The sequence below is a fragment of the Pleurodeles waltl genome, chromosome 6 (genome assembly GCF_031143425.1).
Source record: "Pleurodeles waltl isolate 20211129_DDA chromosome 6, aPleWal1.hap1.20221129, whole genome shotgun sequence".
NCBI lineage: Eukaryota > Metazoa > Chordata > Amphibia > Caudata > Salamandridae > Pleurodeles > Pleurodeles waltl.
This window is the reverse complement of record NC_090445.1, coordinates 49,838,580-49,863,490: the sequence shown is the minus strand read 5'-3', so window position 1 is coordinate 49,863,490 and position 24,911 is coordinate 49,838,580. Positions and strand designations below refer to the sequence as shown.

Below are 24,911 nucleotides of genomic sequence, written 5' to 3'. Positions count from 1 at the left end.
TATAATCCAATATATTTTGAACTTCTGTCTCTTACACTTCCTCCTATATCACTCTGTTTGGACCTGTGACCCTAACACGTGATACAAGCCCCTCTTGTCCTCACGCATGACACCATAATGCTTCAACATAGGATCAAAACAAACACAACACTCTGCCAACCAAGGAGTAGCAAGCTACCCTTCTGAAAATGCACTTTGTCAGTCCACAGTTTGGGGGTTAAATGCTATATAAATGCTGCCATGCAATACTGTTAAACATATGCACAGTCAAAGGACACAGAGCCACACAAAACAGCTTGTGTGGGGAACTGGAGGAAAAAAGAAGATGAGATAAAGGAATAATGAATTACGCAAAACAAAATGCTAATGTGACAAACTGGACAGTTGCAAAGCACTAGTCCTAAATGTACTGTTCACACCATTAGACACAGATACCATTTGAGAGACCGCTGATCCCATTCTGATCCCAAAGTGCATGGCTTGATTGGCAATGGTAGCTGAGAAATCTCCTGGCCCACCCACCCAGTTATTCTTCATGTGGCTTATCGGCACCCAGCCCAGAAGACATTGTCACCTCAGTGCAAGGGCTTGCTATGGAAGTAATTAAATAAATCCACCATTTGTAAAGCTCGGCAAATCACTCATGAGGGTCTCAAGGCGCTGAATTGCAGGCACAAGGAGATTTTCCCAGAGCAGTGCTTAATTTGTGCTTGCTGTTTCCGGTGCTGAGCACCGGCACTTATTTTTGAGGGCTGGGGATTATTCTTCTGCCTCAAGCATTTTCTGCGATCAAAAGCCTCATATGGGAAAGACGGAGGAAGGGAAAAACGAAAAATCGTCACAAAGGAAGAACGTAGAAAGCTGCAAGAGTGAGCTGAATGGGCAGGGAGTAACTTTATTTGGATTGAAGAGGCCCGAGATGGCTTCAGGATTACGGCGGGTAAGTATTCCGTGTTCACACATTTAATTGCAGCAGCGTGTTTAAGAAGAGGGCTTTGGGCACCAGCACCTCTTTATTTACAAATTAAGCACTGGCCCAGAGTCACAGGATGTTGAGCTAGACGCCGAAATGCGAACCTAGTTCCCCAGCTCCAATTTCGGCAGCTCAGGCCGTTACGCCACATCCTGTAGTAAAGTAAAACCAGAACACATCTCCAGTGAACACAGCATACTCCCAGGTGAATTGATGCTGATGTTTTAGGGAGCCTGACCTCAGAAACAACATAAGTGATGACACGTCTGGCAATGTGGTGCGGCCTGGTGGACCAACTGACACTGTTTTTTTTCCGCAGACAACTCTAAATCTGATCGACTGGAATAGACCAGCCTCTGCCCCCCCCCACACCAGCCACATGACAGAAGGTCTGCCGGGGTCTAAATGACAACTCTAGTCTGTCTGCAAGCAAACGTGTCATTTTCAGAGACAAAAGCCACAGCATGTGGAGTCTGTCAAACAGGACAAAGTAGCGCATCGCAACCAAAAAATATTCAATGAAAGTGGGCAAACCAGATTTTTTGTAAATTGAACAAAACATGACCAAATTAGCTTTCACAGGCCACAAGGTGAAACTCTACCCCTGAAAGAGGTGCAGTTGTGTTTTAGAAGGAGTTTATTCAGTTCTAAAGCCACCATTATATTCAAGAGCATTTCAAATTAAATAGTTTCCACAAAACCCTTTGTTGCCCATGAAAACACCCTACGTACATACAGCACCTTTACCTGGCCTGTGACGGCTTGATCCCACTCCTTCCCGAGAACCCAGCTGTACAGGGCTTAATTTGTAAATAAAGAGGTGCCGGTGCTCAAAGCCCTTCTCTTAAACACGAGGCTGCTGTAATTAAATCTGCCAGCACTGAATACTGAGGCAGCGTAATCCTGAAGCCAGCTCGGGCCTCTTCAATCCATTTACGGCCACCCTTGCCCCTTCAGCTCATCCTGCAACTTTCTCCCTTTATGACGCTTTTTAGTTTTTCCTTCTTCCGTTTTTCTCATATGTGTGTTTTGCTCGCAGCAAATGCTTGAGGCATAAGAATAAGCCCCGGCCCTCAAATATAAGTGCCGGTGCTCAGCACCGGAAACAACAAGCACAAATTAAGCACTGCAGCCGTAGCACTGTCCTCCACCATTGTCTGTGTTTTCTGTCCTTGCTTCTGCCTCTAACCCTTATGTGATAATTCAGCTTCACTCATGGGTCCCATTCATAGTTGAGTCAACCCTTACATGTTTATTCTACTTTTCATGTGTCCAATCTTCCTTGTGTATTGCACATGTTTACAAAATGGTTACCTGGACACCCTACACTTGCACATGCAGCCTAGCCTACTTGGGTGTTCAACAAATACCTATGCATCGTGGCGTTTAGCGGTCTCTATTGAGGACGCCCCCTCCGTTTTTGGGCTAGGACACCTCCCTTTGCATTACCTCCTTGTCAAGACCCCAGCATGTCTACCTCAAATTTAAAGGATGGCGTGCCACCTTTGAGCCTGATGACTTGTCATGCATTCCTGCACCTCTCATTTAGGCTCTGTGAAGGGACTGAGTGGCATGTTAGATAATTACAAATGAACACCAAATACCCGTCCGCTCACAGCCTTACCTGTGTACCCCTGGTTGCACTCGCACTGGTAGGCGTTGGCCAGCTGGATGCAGTCACGAGCCCCCCTGGCTTCGCAAGGGTTTGAGAGGCACTCGTTCACATCACCCTCACACCGCTCACCCACGTACCCCGGGGGGCAGTGGCACGAGTAACCCCCGATCCTGTCTGCGCGTGTGCCTCCATGGAAACATTTGGGTTCAGAGGTGACAGGGTCACTAGGGGGGTCACGGTCGTTGATGTTAATTTCACAGTGGGTACCTGAGGGTCAGAGATGAGAGGAAAGGAGTCAGTGTGGTGATGATGAAAACAATGTCAATTCCAATATATAAGATATTATTAATTGTGTGATTATAGTTTGATTATTAACAGCAACAGCATTAATAATCACTATAATCAAACAGTAAAGAATAGTTATTAAATGGCACCACCCCCATTCAGTTTTTTCAGGTTGTTGTCCCAGCCCACCCACTCTCTTGCCACTATTCACAATAATAATGACAGAGCCCGGTCCTGCAGCTCAAACTGTGTTGTGCATGTTGTCCCATTACTCTTAACGGGCAGGTATCATTAAAAAAAATACTGATGCCTTTCCTAAAGTGTCACGTTTTTTATTTTTCGACCTTCTAGAGGGAATTCATCCCTCAATAACTAAAAGGATGGAGAATTGGTTCTGTAGACAATTTATTTTATAGTAGACAAAACATTCTATTAATGGATTGCTAATTTACAATGCAGTTATCAGTTATGATTTTTTCACTGTCCTCAATCAATTATATACATATCACATGTACCCAAAATAAGTTCTCCAAAAACCTGTAAATCTATTCAAGCATCCTGATACATTCACACAGTAACAAATAAGGCACGTCCTAGTAGGAGTGAGACAATATCATAATTCTTTAATTTTCAGTTTATCAGTGTCAAAGTCATATTCTTGACTACCTATTTTTTCAGACAAATGTTATTCTCTTATCAGTTACGATCACAAAGTTGCAGCTAATTGTAACGTCTCCATTCTGTGCAATTTTCATAGCCGGGGACGATGACGTCATAGGTGAAAAGAATGTAAATAGCATCCTTGTCACAGGGAAGAGTGGAGCTCAACCACTAACTTTGATAAAAGGTCGCGAGTAACTGTACTGTTGTTGCATTCATTCATAGAATGTTTTGGGTACTATAAAATAATGAGGCATATTTAGATGCCCCTAGCGCCCCTGGAGCATCACTTTTAGCAACGCTCCGGTGGCGCTGTGCACTGCGCCGTATTTACAAAGTAGGGCTAGCCCACTTTTTGTGGCTTAACGCCTCCTTGTAAATATGGGCCCCTCTGACACAGTTTTCTGCGGCAGGTGTGCGTGCAATGTGTATTTCTGTGGGCGATCCACCACAACACCCATTGCTTTTGATGCTGCCCCTGATTTACAATGAATCGTAAATTTGAGGCAGTGCCAAAAACTAACGCCACACCTGGGGTGGCGTCAGCATGGCACAATGAGGAGGAATACTTTTGTTTCTCCTCGTTTTCGCTTTTTCTATGCAGCACACATAGAAAGAGCAAAAGCCCGTTAATGATTGTTTATGTACAGGAAGGTGTCCCATCCTGTACACAGACAACCACTCAGTAATGACAATTAGCTACTTCTATGTGTGCTGCGTTCTGCCAAATCGCCATTGTAGATTGTTTATGTGCAGGAAGGGACACTTTCCTGCACATAAACAATCTATCCCCTCAATGCAGACATCCTTGCACTATGGTGCAAGGATGCCTACGCTGGCAGCTAAATTTAGCGCTAGGAGAAACACCGGGGTGTGCCGTATTTTCGTAAATACGGCGCATCCCTGCGTTTCAGAACTGACGCGGGGCTGCCAATTTTGGCGCTGCGCCAATTCCACGTAAATATGCCCCAAATTGTCTACAGAACTGATTCTCCAGTCTTTGACTTATTGGGGGATGAATTCCCACTAGAAGACCGAAAAATAAAAAAAATGAGAAACTTTAGCACTTTATACCCTTTGGAGATGGTTTTACATGTATATCCCATGTAGCTCACCTTGCGTGCCCCACGGACAGGAGCACTGGTAGCCGTCAAGGTGGTCGATGCAGATGCCCCCATTCTGGCATGGCCCAGAGAGGCACTCATCTGTCTCCTCTGAGCAGTTTACACCGTAGAAACCCGGAGCACACTGCAAGCAATATCAAAGGCATTAGGGCAACAAGATGCCAAGGCCTGTGACAAACAACAATGGTTGCAGACAGAAATCTAATAAACCTAATTAAGTGGCGTGTTTTTAAGTAAAATATTTAATATGTTCTAATATTTTCCATACTAACCAAACCCTCGATTTACAAAGTCACAGAGATTAGTAAACCCATTTGCGATTCATAAAAATGCACAATTGGTTTACTGACTCATTTCCATTTGCAATTAAGAAGGGGTGTAAAAAGGGGGTCCCGTCCCAACTGTGAGTAGCAGTGAGATGCATCAATGATTTGTGACCTCAATTGCAGTCACAGATCTCTAAAAAGTTGCAGTTTCCTTCTCTTTCACAAAGGGTAAGCAGGCAGTGGTCCACTGACCACATGCTATCCCCAATGCCACTCCCATCCCCGCTGGGCACCACGGCCTCCCCTGCTTCGATCACTTACCTGGCAGGAGTAGGCAGCGACAAGATCCACACAGGTGGCACCATTATGGCAGGGATTGGGGTCGCAGTCGTCCACCTGCTCCTGGCAGTAGCTGCCCTGGTAGCCTGCCAGGCACTGGCAGTAGTGTGAGTTGCCGGCATCGAAGCATTGGCCACCGTTCCGGCACAGGCTAGAGATCTCCACACCTGGGTGAGACAGAGAGGGACGAGGATGCTAAGAAAGGGACATATGACAGATGCATGGCAAAATACTACACTGAAGAATGCACTTCTTTACTACATGCTTCTTTAGAAGCTCTGTTGTGGGAGCAGGATCAATTGAGAAAGGATGGTACCAATACACACAGAACGGGTAAAAACCTTTGCTGCATCTGGCCCCAAGTGAGTAGAAGAACCAGAAAAAGGAGGTTAGACACAATTTCAAACTTCCATGCTGTGGCCATTTCAGGTTAAAGAGCTAGGAACCTGGCTTTCACAGAGGCATTCAGCAGTGGCAGCAGCTGAGATATTCCCTCCCTCCCCCAGGTCGTAAAAGGTCTATGTCCAAAAAGGTTACATTTTCTGGCTCAAGGACAGCTCCTTGACAATAAGACAGTTCAGTGAACTAAAGATCCCTGGTTCAACCTCTGACTAGTTCACTCAGGCTCTCATCAGTTGAACGTTGATCAAATGAGTACCACTGGCTTAAGCAAAAATTAACAGATGCTATCAGCGTTTACGGATGAAACAATGAATTGTATTTTACAGCTGTACATGTTATTACTCTTAAACATTCCGAAATAATTTTTGATTGTCTTAAAAGTACAAATACTCTTTAAAATGTGAGGCTTGCTTGTAAAAATATAATTCTTTAAAATCAAGGACCAGAGTTTACAAAAATGAGACTAGAGACCGAAACAGTCCGAATATTGTCAACTTTTTTCTAAAACTTCTGAGCAGCCTTGAAACTCTGAAATAAATGACACAAATTATAGAAAAAATCAAGTTAGGAATGTTAAAAACGCCAATTAAGTATGTATACAAATATTTAGGTCCCACCAGCCACTTCCTGCTGAAGGCAAAAGTCTATCAAAGTATAGATAGAACTAGTGCCAAAACCCTGGAAGTGAATGCAAATGTCATAGAAGCCCCTTGTTGTTTGTATCACAGGGCGGGAATTCCCCATTTTTGTTTTGAAGCAGTGGCAATTCACACAGTTGTACAGAATTTTGGAAACAGCGTGAAGGGAGAGAGAAAAAAGCACAGTGAGTACAAAAGCACACTACAATGGTGAAATAGCATGGATACCAGGATGGAACAGTAGAAGGGGGGAGATTCATGGGTGCAGAATGGGGCGTGGGTGGAACTGTCAGACACCCAGTCTCCATTGGCCAAAGTACCTTCTCTCCTGGCGGCGATGTCACAGGAGACCCTGGGGATGGTGCAGTAGGGGCCGGCCCAGCCGCTCTGGCACTGGCAGTGGAACACGGTGCCAGTCTGGATGCACTGTGCTTCGTTCCGGCACACGGGCATGGCACACCAATCTATGAGAGTCTGCGGGAGGTAGCAGGCAGCGAAACAACAGTCAGCCATGAACCGCAGTATTTACAATCAGTGCAGTACATCCAAGAGCTTTGGTAACCCTTGGGTAATGACAGGCAACAGGGTACGGGCTCTGGGACCCAGGCCCAAAAATGGAGCTGTTTCAACCTCTCCAGCACTAAGGGCCATATTTATACTCTGGTTGCGCCGAATTTGCGTCGTTTTTTTCGACGCAAATTCGACGCAGAACTAACGCCAACTAACGCCATATTTATACTCTGGCATTAGACGCTTCGGGCGCCAAAGTGCCCGGAGTGTGCGTCATTTTTTAGCGTGAACCCCTTCCTTGCGTTAATGATATGCAAGGGAGGCGTTCCCGTCTTAAAAAATGACTCCCAGGCCTTTACGTGGTATTTATACTCCCGGGCAAAAGAGACGCCCGGGAGTGGGCGTGGCCAAAAACGGCGCATTTGCGCCGCTTTTTAACGCCTGGGTCAGAGATGGCGTTAAGGGACAAGTGGGCTCAAAATGAGCCCAGAGTGCCCTCCCCTGCCCCCAGGGACCCCCCCTGCCACCCTTGCCCACCCCAGGAGGACACCCAAGGACGGAGGGACCCATCCCATGGACATTAAGGTAAGTTCAGGTAAGTATTTTTTTTTGTATTTTTTGTGGCATAGGGGGGCCTGATTTGTGCCCCCCTACATGCCACTATGCCCAATGACCATGCCCAGGGCACATAAGTCCCCTGGGCATGGCCATTGGGCAAGGGGGCATGACTCCTATCTTTACAATGATAGGAGTCATGTTGATGGGGGATGGGCGTCGAAAAAAAATGGCGCAAGTCGGGTTACGACGATTTTTTCGACGCAACCTGACTTGCCCCATTTTAAGACGCCCATACGCCATTTTCCCCCTACGCCGGCGCTGTCTGGTGTACGTGGTTTTTTTCCACGCACACCAGGCAGCGCCGGTCTGCTAGCGCCGGCTAACGCCATTCAATAAATACGGCGCCCGCATGGCGCTTCAGAATGGCGTTAGCCGGCGCTAATTTTTTTGACGCAAAACTGCGTTAGCGCAGTTTTGCGTCAAAAAGTATAAATACGGCCCTAAGTGAGCCATATTCAGGTGGGTGATGACCCCGAAAATCAGATACGACAATTTAGAAAGAAATACATTCTCGAATAGTTTTTTAACAAAATGCCATTTACATTGGCAACATTCTTTTTCGATGTAAAGGTTTCTCACTTTCAGTTTAGAAACATGCTTCACACGAAAAAAACAAATCTATCAGCATTGATTCCCTGGCACCACGACTTGAGCCAATGGTCTTGAGCCTATGTTGAAAACAGAACTCACACAAAGAATAACAAATGTCAAAATCATCATACTGCACACAAAAAACACATACAGAAATTACGTTGACCAATTATTGCTTCAAATTCCATCTGCCGACAAATGCAACCATGCATGAAGTGTGGTGGAACAGCCGATTGCTGAAGAGAGATGCCTCAAAGACCTTTCTGTGTGTCTCATGTTGTGTGTGATGGCCACGTCCGGATCTTGTAAGACAGCCAAAGCTGTCTGCAGCTATGAAAGCTGAATTAATTACTAATGATTTTGCATTTATTATGGGCTAAGAATTTCCATGGAATTAGGCTAAAATAGAAAATAAAGTGTGACTTAGAAAATGTGCCCACTTGAGTGGCCATCATCAATACGTACTGTCATTAGTAAATGTATATTATAATTAGTTAATGTGCACGTGTAGAGAAAAATGTATTAGTATATCATACTAACGATTTCATGCTATGTTTTTGCTTTAATAACTTTAGGCCATAAGATGGTGAGGTTTGGGCCTAGTTGGCAAAACCTCATGTCAAGCTGCAATGTTGAATAATTGGTCGAAAATGTATTGTAAGCCTAGAGAATTAATGCTCTCACTGTTCACACTGTGCTGACCAAACGATTTGTAAATATCTTTAACTTTCTCATCAGAACTGCTTGTAGAACCAAGCTGAACTAGAAAATGTAACAATGTAAACTTGCTGCGTGAGACTGGAATTTTCTCAGGAGTGGACAATGGATGCACTGACTGCAGTATGGATTGCAACAAAAGAGTTACTTGACGAGCCTGATGATGGGAACAGGAGAAGAGGAGCCAATCATCGACATGTGAAATACAGTTTAGTTATATCTTAGATTTGGGTTTTAGCGTTCATTGGGCCAACTGTAAACGCACGATTTCCTGACCAATGACGATGTGGGAAGATTCTTTATGGAATTCTAACTTAGCTTGACTGCACAGAGGGAGAGGATTCAGTCATCCTTCTTCGTGCACTTTACTATTCAGATTTTTCCCCAAAGTGGGTCTGCTTGAGGAGCTGAACAGTTCCTGATGACTTTTATTCCTAACTGTAACTTTATTGCTTAGTTTACTATTTGTGAATGCCGATCCCTTTATAATTGCTTCCTAAATGGTTCAGTTAGCTTAGAGCCCACCATGACTGAGCCATTACCCTTTCACTGTCCCATTGCTGAAGCTGACCAGACGGACGTCCAACTGACGAAGAGAATCACAGCTTGCTGATCCATTGAGGAGAGGTATAACAAAATGATATTGTCTTTGCTGTAAGTGTTTGTTCTTTGCCTTCTAGGTACCAACCGCTATTTTGATACAGCCCTAATTAGATGTTTTCCAAATTAACTTTTAATTACATTACTTTTGCGTGAAGTCCAAACATGCTATACTAACTGGAGGGTTAGTTAGTAAGCTCAAAGGTCGATAAATGTTATTAACTAAGAATTTATCCTGTTCACCTGTTGAATCTTGATGTAGGTAATTTCTATTGCTCAGCTGTTGTTTCTATTGATTTGTACTGTGACTCTTGAATGATTAATTGTAAATGCATTAGTTAAATTGAGATTTTTTTAGAAGATTTGGTCAGCCGGTGTTATTCATATAGGCGTATCATTTGGTTTTGAGATTAATATACGTGATGTTATCATTGTTAATATAGGGAAATAAACTTTATAACTTTTACTAAAGGTGTGGTTATTCATGGCCACATGTGTCATGGTGTGTGAAGTTTACTGACTCAGGATTTCTGACAAATTGATTGCTGCGTACGAAGTTGTCACTTGATTTGGTTATGAACATTAATTAAAAAGATGGTGAGATTCCTCTAAGCGCGGTCAAAAGGTCCATCAAACCTCTAACGCGTCCCCTTATGAATAAATTACAAAAGACCAAATAAGGTCAGACATGCTCACACAGCCATATCCTCATACTGTCAATCATAATCGCCGCCATCAGCTCCCTACTTCAGAGTTCATGGAGAGTAGGTCGGTAAATAATTTATTCTGTCAATGTATGAAAAACATTGCAATAAAAACTATCTAGAGTTCATGGAGGGACCAACCACCTTCTTGTATAGAGCAGTCTCCCTATCCCTTGCTCCTTTGAAGTACTACCCTAAGATAGGTCTTCAGTCTCACCGAATTATGGAGGTCGCCCCCAAATGGACTCTTACTCACTCCCAACTGAGCCAACACCATTGTTTGGGCTTTGGTTCCTAGTACAGAGCAGTCACCATGAGCCTGGTTTTGAGAAGTCACCTTCCTGCAGCCGTCGTCCTCACATGGGCCTGCAGTTTCCTACTGTACTGTGGTCATCATCAGAGGGTCCAGCGGTCTAGCGCACGCTGGGACCACTGGGAAGAACAGGTTCCAGAAGCAGGAAGCTTTGGGAGTGTTGGTAACTACATAGGCCGACAGGGACAGCTTGAAGTGCCGAGCTTGAAGAGGCCTCTGTTTCCGAAGTCATTGTAGAGGTGACAATTTGACTAGAATTGTTTTTTCTTATAATAGATCTTTATTGCTTTTTCCCAAGTAAGCTTAAACAGTGTACACAGGTTGTCACCATTTACAGTATCTTGTACAGACATCAATGTAGGTGTCATAGAGCGCTTCCAGGATTGTGTGTGTGGGATCCATGACGGGGAATCGTGAAGGTCTGTAAAGCCTGAGGTAGGGGGTGGTACTACTGCCTATCCTCAAGATCTATCAACAATGCTTAGCGCACCCTGTGTGAGGAAGTCTGAAGGTCAGTCTTGTATGCCAGCGCGAACAATGGTACATCCCATTCCGTGACCTGTGTCTCTCATCCGGCCTGCCGACGGCGAAGCTGCAAGACATCATCCTCAGCTCCTGCCCAGCACCTGACATCTCTCTTCCACGTCCCCACGGGGAGCAGCACAAGGGTCTTCCACTGCTTAGATATGGTGCAGCACAACAGCGCTTGTTCAGTTCAGCATAGATGCCAAGTTTTCAGATTGCTTATGTGTAACATTTGCATGGTTTAAACGTAGTTATGAGTGACATTCGCCTGCCAAATGTGTGACACTTAAAAGTGATACTTTCTCATGAGTACAACCAAGCAATGAAGTACATGGAAAAAGATTAGTGCGAGAAATTACACTCTTTTGGGCAATGAGGTCTAAAAAGATCTTTAAACTGCTGGAAACCCCTAACCTACTGCCCCTATTTTAAAAAATGAGTTGCATGTTCATTGTGTTTTCGGTTGCAGGCGGGGACCTCATAGGACTATATATACACACAAGTTGCATTTCTCACTGCATCAACCAGGATTCAATTCTGTTTCTCTCTGAGTACACACACATTCACCTCTGCAGAGATTGCAGGTTTCATAATGTAAAAGAGTGCATTAATTCAAATCAAGATGACAGCGGGCTGGTAAATTTTATTGTCTGAAAAAGTGAAAGTTCACTCGCCACAGTGGTGGGTCAGACTGGACCCCTACGGGTTTCCCCCATTGCATGTGTAATGGAGCAGTGTGCGTTAATTATGAACTCACACAGGGGAGGCGGGGGCAGTGATGTGCGAGGTTAGCCTGCCCCCCGGCCACTTGCTGCAGTGTTGGAAGTCTCCTCCTCCAAACGCCCCACATTAGCTAGTTTTGCACCTAAAGTAGAGGCGGGATGACACAGCGAGCATCTTGTGAAGGCGTATGGGGATAGGGTATGTGCAGTGCACATAGTTCAACTGCAGTAGTTTCCGTAGTGCGTTCATCGAGTTCCCCCGGATGTGTCTGTCAGCGCCATTTGTAAATACTGCCCCCACTGTTACTTCAGGTCGAGCATTGCCGGGCACACCGACCCGTTCACCGAGGTGTACACCTTTGTTGTGCAGTGACACGTCAGCAGTATCTGTAGTGCGGGGTCAGTCTTGGGCTCCTCAGCTACTTTCAGGCGTGTATCAAAAAACTAATACTGCAAAAATATTCCCTTTAATCTTGTGTGTGAATGAGCGCATGTGTGTAGTATGTGTGTGTGCGCCTGGTTGTGTTTGTGTGTTGTGTTTGTAAGTGTGAATGTGAATGTGACTCCACACGCACAAAGGCCATAATTTATACTTTTTTGGTGCCGCATTTGCGTCATTTTTTGACGCAAAAGCGGCGCAAGCTTACCGAATACAATTGTATTTTGTACGCAAAAGCGGTGCAAATGTGGCGCTAAAAAAGTATAAATATGGGCCAAAGTGTCCTGTGAAGTGATAATGGAAAGATGACTACCCTACCATTTACAAATGACGACCCTCCCTCCTTCTGGCACTTACCTGGCAGTTGCTGCCCGAGTAGCCATGCGGGCAGGAGCAGCGGTAGGCCCCAGAACCATCCTGGCACAATCCTCCATTCTGGCAGGGCTCGGATTCGCACTCGTCCATATCGAGCTGGCAGTGGCTGCCTATGAAGCCGGCTGGGCATATGCACGAGAAGTTGGCAATGCCATCCACACAGGTGCCACCATTCAAACACGAGCTGCCGCAATCACATGGGAGTAGAAAGAAGACAAGAAGTCTCTCATTCATGTGTACAAGACAACAGCTGCTTAACCGCCAAGTGTTCCCTCCCCTCCCTTTCAGTCCTTCGTCTGTTTTGCCTACACTTCTGTCTCTGATTAGCAGTATTCCCCTAGACTTGTCACTTGCTAGGTTGTGTCCTGTGTAGGTGCTGGGAGTAGGCCCAGCTACCACAATGTACCCAAGACGTCCACTGATATAAACGAGTCACACTTCCTTTAGCTGTATAAAAACTACAATGGGTTCTAAACCAAGAGGTGCATGGTATATCATAAGGATAAGGAAAGGCAGCAGCCATTAATTGCTCCAAGGTGCGTTGCATCCTGCTTTCAGCACAATTGGGGAAAATTACTCATTCATACAGCACAAACTGTGATGTAAAGTACATTATCCACTGAACTATTTACCAGGGTACCAAATTATGACCTGAAGGTTACTCAAGGATCTCAACAAAAACACTGGCTCTCACCACTCAATGTTACTAGGATTTAAAATATGGCTTACACAATAGACACAGTGCTCTGCGGCAAGCACATTAACCCTCTAAGATAGTTTATGATGAATCAAAATTGTGACCTGCTGACTACACCAGATCTTTGCAGCAAGTGCATTAACTGCCTAACCAGTCTACTAGTTTCATAATCTTACGGTTCCTGGATACACACAACTCTGCAGATGGTTCAACATCCCAAGCCATCCTGGCAACAGATACACCTGGCCAACAGACACTACTGGTAAGGTAGCTGAGTGAGGTAATGTTCCAAGGGAAGGAAAATGTTACCCAGTCGGCCTCTGTTTGTGGCATGTAGTGTTGTAGATTCACATGCTTAGCATAAGTCTGCCGTTTCGTTTTGGGCTAGGAAGTGTGCAAGTTTTTTTTTTTTTTTTTTAAAAGAAGTTGTTTGAGTCACAAGGTGTAGCGACTCCTCCTCTTGCTTGCAATGCACATGGCCCTCGACACCATGGTTAGATTGTTTTCCCATTGGAGGGTGAGGATAGAGTGTAAAGGATGATGTTTCCTAATGAGATGACCATGCGAACAGTGTAATGTATAATGTTGATAACTGCATCCAGCACAGATGTCTGGAAAGGAGGGTGGACACATATGAATCTACAGTACTACATGCCACAAACAGATGTTTACTGGGTAAGTAAATTTTCCATTTGATCGCACGTGTGGCTGCAGATACACATGCTTAGCATAGACTGTAAAGCAGCTTTCCTCCCAAAGCTGAGGCTAACCTATTTAGATTGCATTTGTTTGAAATAATGTGTGTAGCAACAAATGGCCCACATTGGCTTGTTGAAAGGCCATGATATCGACACATTAATGTTTTTTAAATGTGTGCAGAATAGTCCATGTAACTGCCTTACATTTGTCAGACATGGGTATATTGCCTAGAAAGGACATGTATGCTCCCTTTTTGCGAGTAGAGTGAGCCTTTGAAGGGGTAGGAAGAGTTTGTTTAGCTTTAGTATAACAGGTTTGGATGCATTTCACAATCCAGCTAGAAATGGTTGCCCTTCCCCTGTTTGGTTTGGAGAATGCAACCAACATTTGTTGTGTCATTCTGAATGATGGAGTTCTGTCAATATAATACATGAGAGCTCTCTCTATGTCCAGTGTGTAAAGCTCTTTCTGCAACGGAATCAGGTTGTGGAAAAAATACTGGCAGCACAATAAATTGATTTAAGTGTAACTTTGACACCACTTTTGGAAGGAAGTTAGGGTTGGTATGTACTACCACTTTGTCCCTATGAAGTTGGAAGAATGAGTCTTCGATAGTTAATGCCTGAAGCTCACTGACACCAGATGTTTGAAAGTTTGCCCGTTTACGTGCTGAGGCCACCACTAGAGAGTCAGGTATAAGCTGTCCTTTAATAAATGTAGGGTCTACTGGGGAAGGTTTATATTTTTTATCGACCCTGGGAGTAATAACCCTGATTTTACCTGGGTGATTGAAAATGTCCTGAGTGTGCCTGAGCATACTATTTAGCATTGGGAGGTATTCTGCCGAATGCTGAGTCTCAAACAAAAGGTCTTTCTCTTGGGGTCAGAGTGAAGTGGCACTTTGTGGAAAGTGGCTGCCCTACTTATAAGGTTGTGATAAGTACAGGTGTCATCAGGAGGGGAAGGTCTTGATAGTTAGAGATCCGGAACTGTGTTATAGTGTGGATCTACATCATATGGCTCCCAGTCATCTTGAGATGGTATTGAAATTTGATCACCATCCTCCCCCATCCCCTGTGAAGGAGTGAAGTGAACCCTCAGGTGATTCAGTAGTGAACTGGTAAAAGCTTGGTGAGGTAGTGTGCACAGCAGGTAGTGGTGGTGGAGTGATGTGCAGTGGGCAGGTGGTTTTATCCTCCCTCTTCTTTTTCTTTGGATGAACATTCATTGTCTACTCAAAATATAGTTGTCTTTTAACAGGCTCTAGCTGGATGAATCATCAGATGTACACAAGTACAATCCTTGATGAAGTTTCTCAAATACTGGTTGCACAGTCTCTGGAGAATGACTCGAAAATGCATTTTTTGCTCTGATGCCAGTTTAGGCACAAGGTTCTGGATCAGAGGCTGATTTTCTTCAGTGCTGGAGTGGAATGTTGTTTGAGCTCCGAGAAGAGTTCGGTGCCAAAAGGCTGCTTCAGTGTGATATGGAGGGTTTCAGTGCTGAAGGTTGCCTCAAGTCCAATGTTGAGGTCTTTGGATCGACGACCTGCCACTAACGCACAAAGACTGCTTTTTCAATGCTGAGCCGTGGCTGGACTTTTCGGAAGCAACTGGTCGTGCCGACCACGGCCTGAAGGCAGTGGTGGCCCAACAACAGTCTTTGTCTTATGTGAGGTGTGAGGCTTTGCCGCTGTCTGCTGTGGCTGGGGTGGAGGTGGAGAGTGCAGAGTACTCATGGGTTGTTGCCCTAGAGTGATGTCTTGTGACTCCATGTCCGACCCAGAGCTGTCGTCTGGGAAGATGTTAACTTCATCCGCAGCCGATGGATGTGCCTCTACCGCGAGTTCCGGATCCTCCGAACCGAAGACGTTCAGTGTATCATCGGTGCCCCATCAAAACATTTGTGATCTTCTAGACCTTCGATCTCTCACTGTCTTTTTCGATCAGAAAGACCTGCAGGCCTACCAGGTCGCCTCCTGGTGTTCGGGCGATAAGCACAAGTTACACACCTGGTGTAGGTCGGTGCGTGGAAACTTGGCATGACAAGAAGGGCAGAATCGAAAGAGGATCTGTTCCATCATCAACTAGACATCAGTTGGAGTGAACATCGAAGAGACATTCTACCCCGAAGTGCAAAGGCCACGGTCAAATTGAATCCCCTGGACAGATTTGACGCTGATGGCGTAAGGAGAGAAACGGTAATCAAACCACTATTGAAATCAACACTGACGTATCGAAGAAGAGTACAACAACGGTATTGAACTGTAGCAGAGGTGCACACGTCCAAACCCGATGACGGAAAAAAGCAATCTAACAATGGAATCAAGGACCATGCACATTACAAGCAAGAGGAGGAGTCACTACACCTCGTGACTTGAAAGACTTCTGACTCAAAGGACTTCTTAGAACAAAAACAACTTGCACACATCCGAGCCCAACACTAGATGGCAGATTTATGGTAGGCATGTGTTATCTACAGCCACACATGCCATCAAACATACTGTTGCTGCAGAGCATTAAGTTGTTTTTTGCGCATGATTACAAGATTCTCTGTTGGCAATTGGGAAGAACATGCGTAAATGGTTCTAGTGACCAGCGTTACTGCCCAGAATTACCCTTGACACACTGTTGGCGCAGGGTAAGTTGGAACCCAGTGCTGTTTGCACAAAACCTGTAATTTCAAATTGACACAGTGGGTCTGATTCACAAAGGTAAGTTATGAGTAGTATCTTTCTGTCCACACTCGGGCAGAATCTCTGCACCCTGAGTGTACTCTCAAAACCTGGAATGTACTCTCCGTACCCAGAGTGGAATCTCCCCACTCGGGCGGAGATGCGCTACCAGTGTGGAGATTCTGCCCTGAGTGCGGACGTAAAGATACTACTCGTAACTTGCCTTTGTGAATACTGAAAAGTCGTAAACTTAGATTTTTGGTCTAAACTTAGACCAAAAGTCAAAGTTTACCTTTGTGATTTGGACCTATTGTTTGTACCCTATCTGAAACCTAGCACAACACTCAGAATGAGATGAGGTGTCTTTTGGGTAACAATACATGCATTAACACTGCAGCTGAAATGAAAAACCATGATAGGAAGCATCATGTATAAATACATAAAACTGTGTAAATGCTTTTAAGCTTGTAAATAAACAACAAGCAATGGCAAAGCCAGCAGGTCTTGCCTTTGGAAACTATTGGCTTTGGCTATAATTGATCAATATGTACAGTATGAACAAATCTTTTTGTACATAAGTAAAAACATCAAATGTATTAACATTTGTAAATTCTCTTTGCTTTAGTGCAATTTTGTATTGTATTCTTAATCTAATTTACTTTACTAAATATTGGCAAAGCTAATGTAAAGGGTGAGCTACTGGGGTTTCCAGTGCTTGCATGGTACATGTGAGCTGAGTCACATTTAGGTGTTAGGGTGAGTTGTGGTTGTGGGAGGTTGTTCAGAATGGGGTACGGGTGAAATCTCTGGAGCGGCGGCTGAAGGCAGTGTGAGTTAGAAGGGCACACAGTGTTCAGATTGCATGCTCATCCAATCCTTGGCCTCTCTCCAGTGATCACATAATGATGGTCACATATGTACCATTTGTAATCATCAACTCCAATTATTTACAACAAAATCATTGTTAATCATTTATATCAAAATGCTAAAAAGCACTCACAAAGCCAATAGGTCTGGCTTGTTTCAGGCAGATGTTTACAGTTATGTGATATGTCTGGATGCAATAGCAGAAATCTCACAAAGAGGCGCCAGAAGGCTGGTCAGGTAGCATGCTGTGTAAACCACAGGACTGTAGTATGCATGTTTTAAGCCACATCCTTAATTAGGTAGGCCACACCCCTTTTAGAGACCCACTTAAGGCACTGTGGTCCGCAATAGGCCTTTGCTAAAACAGCTAAAAGCCTTCTCAAAGACAAGACCTAACAATTGCAGTGGTGTAAAACTGTGGAGCCCTTCAGGTCAATCTAAAACTGTGGCTCAGAAAGAAAGAGTGACTAATTTGCTCCTCCACGGCACTCACTCTGCAATGGCTCTAGAAGGGGAGGAGCACAACTGGTGTTACGCGTCGGAGGAGGGATTTGAGCACTTTAGAGAAATAAAGCAGAGGCCATGACCTTCTCCACTGTAACACCTCAGCTGTGATTGTGGTCCTGGGGCTCCCTGTGCCACCTCATTGCACCCCTTAAGAAGTGGAGCTTCAATATTTGTTTCCTAGATTGTTTGTTCCCTGGCGAAGCAAATCAAAATATCCTCGGCCTCTCTCAGAGTCAAGTGCAAAGGGAGAAATATGGACGAGCGATATCAGTGTGCAGGTAGCATCAGAATCAATCTGAGGGCAGGGGGTGGAGCTACAGAGGAAAAGAGTGGGGGGAACAAAAGGGCAGGGGGAATCAACACAGAAGGCGGGGCTGAAGCAACACAGGGTTACAGGTGGAAGAAAAGCAACGTGAAGCAGGGGAGGAAAAGTAAAGAGAGCAACATTAGAAGCACATGGGCAAGAGAGAGCGTGCAGCATGGAGTGTGGGGAGGAGAGAAGCAAACTACGGAGACAGCTGGAGCGCATGCACTCTTGTGGAGTGCTGAAGCAAAAAGAAAAAAATGAGCAGTGGAAGTACACGAGACATGCGTCCATGCTCCATGGAGGGGCAAACACAAGACCAGGGAGGGAAGCCCACACAGGTTTACAAGTAGGAAGCAAGTAAGTAAGAATGGCAACAAAGCCAACCAATGGTAAGCAGCGGGTGGACTCTGATCCCATTGTAAACTCATACTACATCTCGCCATAGAAAGCGCATGTGCTGTCCAGTAGGTGAGACCTAAAAAAAAGTGCCCAAATGGGGCCTTTCACATGGGTGAGGCTTAAATTCGAAATTGTCCTTTAAGTAAAGGCGGCAAACCTAACTTACCCCCCATAATATCACTCTCAACTCTGACCCCATCATTCATCCTTGTGCTTGTGTCCCACATGTCTTTCCTTTCCTATTTGTCTAGTCCTCTTTCTTGAACCACCTTGTGCACCTGGACCACGAACATGTGCCTACGCCAACCTGCATCCTGACAGGCCTCACTCACCTGTTCGTGCAGTCCGGGATGTTATGCTCGCAGTGCACCCCTTCAAAGCCTAGAGTGCACTGGCAGGTGTAGGAGTTCACATAGTCAGCGCATGTGCCTCCATTCAGGCACGGGCGGCTGGCGCACTCGTCTACGTCCAGCTCGCACCGCTTGCCGTGGAATCCAGGGCGGCAGGTACATGTGAAGGCGTCAACCAGGTCCACGCAAGAGCCGCCATTCCAACAAGGATCTGTCAAAAAAGTGAAGCATAAGTACCATCCATGTGTGTCTAGCCACAGGCACCCACTTTTCTCTTTAAAGCATCAGGTATCCCTCAACATTGCATGCTTTGCACACCCACATACCCTTACACATATTGAGGAAGTCTTTTAAGGTGAACATGTTCATTAAAATAATGACAACTTTGTATACAAATAACCCAGTAGATTATCTAACACTTAATTTAACTGAATGCCACCCTTTCCTTGTATGTGAATGACTTACGTATCAATCAACATCAAAGGTTACCATCCAAGATGGATATTTTAGTTATGGTTGAAGCTTTGAGAAGCAACACCAACCTACATACAAAAGGATCAGTGAGCCATGAGCACACCAAGAGACACCACAACATGATAAAGTGTTTGCATATAGACAATATGTTAAGCGTATTGTACATATGGTCACTTCTAAAATGGCAGCGGTTCTACCCATACCCGTTTTCCCCCACAAACACCAGGAAACAATTTGACTTGGGTTAGAACATACCAAATTTATTTCATGCCCAGCAATAAATACAGGTACAGTAATGTCAAAATGCACACCAACAAAGCAGTGCATACACCACAAAAAGCATTACAAGTCAAACAGCACACATTTCCTTTTTACATTCCTTTCCACTTATAGGCCGGAAGATGAGTCCCAGCCAGCATAGCATGTTATGTTTGGCAGATCTGCAGGTGTGAGTCTAGCCAAACCTAGGGCCTAGAGAGGCTGCTCAGAAAGCCAGGTCTTCGGCTTGCACTATTCAAAAAAGTGAGGGGAAGGCTGTTATGTGTAGCGGCAGGTCGTTCCACGCTTTAGGAGTGGTGTAGGAGGAGGCTCACCCGCTGGATCGGTTTTTATGTATATGTGGGGTGTATGCAAGTAGGAGTTAGGACAAGAGGAAGTACCTGGAAGGTCTGTGAAAGCAGATGCTTTCCAGTATGAAAAATACACTCATGGAGACATCCATAAATAGATGACAGCTTTACGCTTCCCAAGGTACCGCGTACCATCGAAGAGTCTGCAAGGATGCCTTGTGACATCTTAGCCACTCTCCAAAACATCTGGGGCACCTGCTGTAGAGCTACAAATGCGGGACTACCAACAGGTCACTCAGCCCTTCCAGACAGTCGTATCTACTAGATAAGGTCTTCTGATGAGAACTGGAGATTGTGTGCTGTGGCGCCCCTCAAATCGCATTATTATTTCTGACATATTTTGGCTACTGGGCAAAAAGTTAAACAAATACACCATCTCCCCATTGAAGCCCTTTTTTTCTCACTGTTGCCCCAGGCATGCCTGGGTAGATACATCAAGGCTTCCTTCTGACAGTTTCTTTATGGAGCTATTTATGACATCAGGTCTCAGTCCCATTGACTATTGGCCCCGCAGGTTGACTTCTGACCATAGCAACACCACATCGGGTACTAAACTGTGGAGCTTGGGTAATGCAGATATGAAACCCTCCGAGTCCCCTGACTTTCTCATGTCATGTCACTGCCTCCCACATGCAGCAGCAGAATGTCAGGCTGGGGTCCATGTCTTGCTTTTTAAATCGCTGCCTGTTGCGCTGGCATCCGTCCTGCGTGTAGTTCACATTTGCCAACTGTTGGACCTGGCTTTTTGACAGGGTCATCCCCAAACTTTTTGCCTTCCTCCTTTTCTTTTTCTGACCTAATTTTTGCTGGTTTTTGGACTCTGTGCACTTTACCACTGCTAACCAGTGCTAAAGTGCATATGCTCTCTCCCTTAAAACATGGTAACTTTGGATCATACCTGATTGGACTATTTAATCTACTTATAAGTCCCTAGTAATGTGCACTACATGTGCCTAGGGCCTGTAGATTAAATGCTACTAGTGGACCTGCAGCACTGGTTGTGCCACCCACTTAAGTAGCCCCCTTAACCTTGTCTCAGGCTTGCCACTGCAAGGCCTGTGTGTGCAGTTTCACTGCTACCTCGACTTGGCATTTAGAAGTACTTGCCAAGCCTAGAACTCCCCTTTTTCTACATATAAGTCACCCTTAATGTGTGCCCTAGGTAACCCCTAGAGCAGGGTGCTGTGCAGGTAAAAGGCAGGACATGTACCTGTGTAGTTATATGTCCTGGTAGTGTAAAACTCCTAAATTCGTTTTTACACTACTGTGAGGCCTGCTCCCTTCATAGGCTAACATTGGGGCTGCCCTCATACACTGTTGAAGTGGCAGCTGCTGATCTGAAAGGAGCAGGAAGGTCATATTTAGTATGGCCAGAATGGTAATACAAAATTACTATTCTAGAAATGCCACTTTTAGAAAGTAAGCATTTCTTTGCACTTAAATCTTTCTGTGCCTTACAATCCACGTCTGGCTGGGCTTGGTTGACAGCTCCTTGTGCATTCACTCAGACACACCCCAAACACAGGGTACTCAGCCTCACTTGCATACATCTGCATTTTGAATGGGTCTTCCTGGGCTGGGAGGGTGGAGGGCCTGCTCTCACACAAAGGACTGCCACACCCCCTACTGGGACCCTGGCAGACAGGATTGAACTGAAAGGGGACCTGGTGCACTTCTTAGCCACTCTTTGAAGTCTCCCCCACTTCAAAGGCACATTTGGGTATAAAACAGGGCCTCTGCCGTACCTCATCAGACACTTGCTGGAGAAGAAACCTGAACCAGAAACTACATCCTGCCAAGAAGAGCTGCCTGGCTGCTCAAAGGACTCACCTGTCTGCTTTCTACAAAGGACTGCTGCCTTGCTGTTGCCCTGCTGCCTTGCTGAACTCTTGTCTGGCTGTGAAAGTGCTCTCCAAGGGCTTGGATAGAGCTTGCCTCCTGTTCCCTGAAGTCTCAGGACCAAAAAGACTTCTCTCTTTTACTTGGACGCTCCGTGCGCTGAAAATTTCGACGCACAGCTTGTTCGGCGGCGAGAAAAACGCCGCACACCGACGCTGATCGACGCGACGCTCTTGGGACGATCGAAAATCCGACGCACGGCCTCGCAAGGACAACGCCGCCCGACCTCTAGAGGAGAAATCGACGCAACGCCTGCCGTGAGATCGTAATTTCAACGCGCAGCCCCGCAGATCGACATCCAGAGGAGAAATCGACGCGACGCCTGCCGTGAGATCGTAATTTCAACGCGCAGCCCCGCAGATCGATATCCAGAGGAGAAATCGACGCGACGCCTGCCGTGAGATCGTAATTTCGACGCGCAGCCCCGCAGACCGACGCGCAGCCTGAGAACAAGCAGGAAAATCCACGCACAGACCCGGGACATCTGGTAATCCCCGCAATCCACAGAAAGAGACTGTCCGCGTGCCGGAAAACGACGCCGACTTCCCCGCGTGGAAAATAACGACGCAAGTCCGTGTGTGCTGGGGAGAAATCGACGCACACACCCTTTTTCCACGCACCTCTTCTCCTGTGGCCCTCTGAGGAGATTTTCCACCAGAAACCAGGTACTTTGTGTTTAAAAGAGACTTTGTTTACTTTCCAAAGACTTAAGACACTTTCTATCACTTTTCAGTGATATCTTTACAAAATTCGTATTGCAACTTTGATCGTTTTGACCTGAAGATACCCAGATAAATATTATATATTTTTCTAAATACTGTGTGGTGTATTTTTGTGGTGTTATGCTATGGTGTTGTATGATTTATTGCACAAATGCTTTACACATTGCCTTCTAAGTTAAGCCTGACTGCTCGTGCCAAGCTACCGGAGGGTGAGCACAGGCTGATTTTGGATTGTGTGTGACTTACCCTGACTCGAGTGAGGGTTCTTGCTTGGACAGAGGGCAACCTGACTGCCAACCAAAAACCCCATTTCTAACACCAACCCAATGATGCTTGGCCCCTGTCTGGGTTTTGATGTTGTTGCTATGGGAACTCTCCGCTGCCCTGCTGACTACAGAGTTTCCGTACCATCACATTCTAGCTAAAGGTGTCACGATTATTGAGGGGGACAAAGATGGTACCTGGTGGTCAGACCCCACCTCTTCCCAACACTGCTCTGCCTACCTTGCCAAATGCACACCCATCTGACTATCAGGCCACTGTAGGGGGACTGTGGACCTGTCACAAATCTTATATCTACCTCCTGCCCTCCACGGGGATACACTAACGGCCCCCCTCCGCTAATTGCAGTGGGCCTGCTACCATTCTCACCTAGTGCCCCGTTCCTGTAATGCTAAGGTAACAGTTAACTCTTCGTGGTGCTAAAAGTCACTTTAGTAGCAAGCCTACTACCCTGGGATTTTTCACTGTAACCCAATCGATTAGCTAAGCATAAAGGTATCCATGTGCTGTCTCAGGTCATGCAAATCGATTAGCTACGTCCAACGGTATCCATGTGCGGTCTCAGGTTATGCAAAAGGTAGGGACATTTGGAATGCCCATCCTCCTTTTCCATGTTTACACAACGCTGCATAATTAAATGAGGATGCCATCAAAAAGTGAATAACTGTGGAAACCACCAGGAAAACAGTTTTGCCACAAACTAATTCTATAGGTCCTCAATGGTGGAGACCACAACATGCCATAAAAAAAAAACTTTTACTGGGGAAAGAAAATGAAGATAAAGGGAAAATAAGGCCTGCGCATTTGACTCAGTTTGTTCAAATCGACTCAGGATGAGAAGCCTCGAGGGCCACAGACTCATGCAGGACATTATGGGCGTTGGTGAGTTAGTGGCCTTAACAAGGCAGTGTGAGAATTTGAATATGGATGTGAGTTTATTAGTTATGCAGCTTCTGCCTGAGTGTTTAATAGTTAGGAAGCCCCTGCCTGCATGCTTCTAATTTATAATAAGGCACTGATTATCCTTTGTTTTACATTTTAACAACTATTAATAAAACAATTACTACATCATACATTGAAATACCTCAATGGTTTGTCAACAATGTACCATTATGTACTCAAATCTGTACTAAGTCAGTTTTCTTTCACAGTAACCTACACAAACCACTTATACATCAGACACGGAAGAAACTCTACACTGCCCTCAACACAACCAAACACAAACAAACAAACAACAGCTACAAGCCACACTTGATCTCTCTGGTCTATTCAAAAGGGGTCCTATCGTGAGAAACTACTCAGATGCCAAATGGTTCTGTTATACAAATGCAATAATAAAATAAAATATAAATAATTTTTGTCCTTTTTACAGTTTGGCAGATACAGGACATCCACCAAAAGCAGCGGAAGCCCTGTCCACCATATGTGGCGTGTATCGCTGTCCATCCCTTCTACGTAGCAGACAGGACATTCGCTGCTTCTTCATATCCCTTGTTACAAGTCAGCATTATGAGTGAGTAAATACATTTAAAAAATGAAGTTTACAGGTCAAGAAGAAAGAAATAGGCCTCATATTACTGCCTGAAGAGGGGGAGAGCTGAGGAGTATCAGGGTCGCAGCTGAGCAGAGTGGACTTGTGATACATTTTTAAAGTATTTGAAAGTTTTTAAGTTTCGCTCCCAAGACCTTGGATATAGTGCACTGGCTTCAGTACTTGCACTCTGAGGTTTTTGAAAGATGATTATTGGGGAGTTCCACGGGACACGTTTTGGGAGCATGGAATGGGGCCATAATAAGAGGTCTGAGACTCAACCAGGCATTTTCCAACACAAGGTCTGTTCCTATTTTGGAATTCTAAGGTGAAGGTTACCACTAAGCAGCTAGCATTTATCTCACTCTGTGCTATTCTCACATTTCAAGGGTCACAGAGACACATGCTACTTGTTCATGTGTGTGCATGCAATGGCAACACATGGTCCACATCCACTA

General features: G+C 45.2%; 1 protein-coding gene across 1 annotated transcript in view; it reads right to left on the bottom strand.

The window, feature by feature from the left end:
• The window catches only part of NOTCH4 (notch receptor 4), a 264,289-nt gene that overhangs the window by 66,619 nt on the left and 172,759 nt on the right, over positions 1 to 24,911 (bottom strand). Inside the window, exons 16-21 of the mRNA XM_069237252.1 lie at positions 18,899 to 19,127; positions 12,399 to 12,600; positions 6,623 to 6,776; positions 5,245 to 5,429; positions 4,649 to 4,781; positions 2,598 to 2,855 (exon numbers count right to left, since the gene is read on the bottom strand). Of these exons, the coding sequence (XP_069093353.1) occupies positions 2,598 to 2,855; positions 4,649 to 4,781; positions 5,245 to 5,429; positions 6,623 to 6,776; positions 12,399 to 12,600; positions 18,899 to 19,127 (1,161 nt within the window). The remainder of the gene's footprint in view (positions 1 to 2,597; positions 2,856 to 4,648; positions 4,782 to 5,244; positions 5,430 to 6,622; positions 6,777 to 12,398; positions 12,601 to 18,898; positions 19,128 to 24,911) is intronic.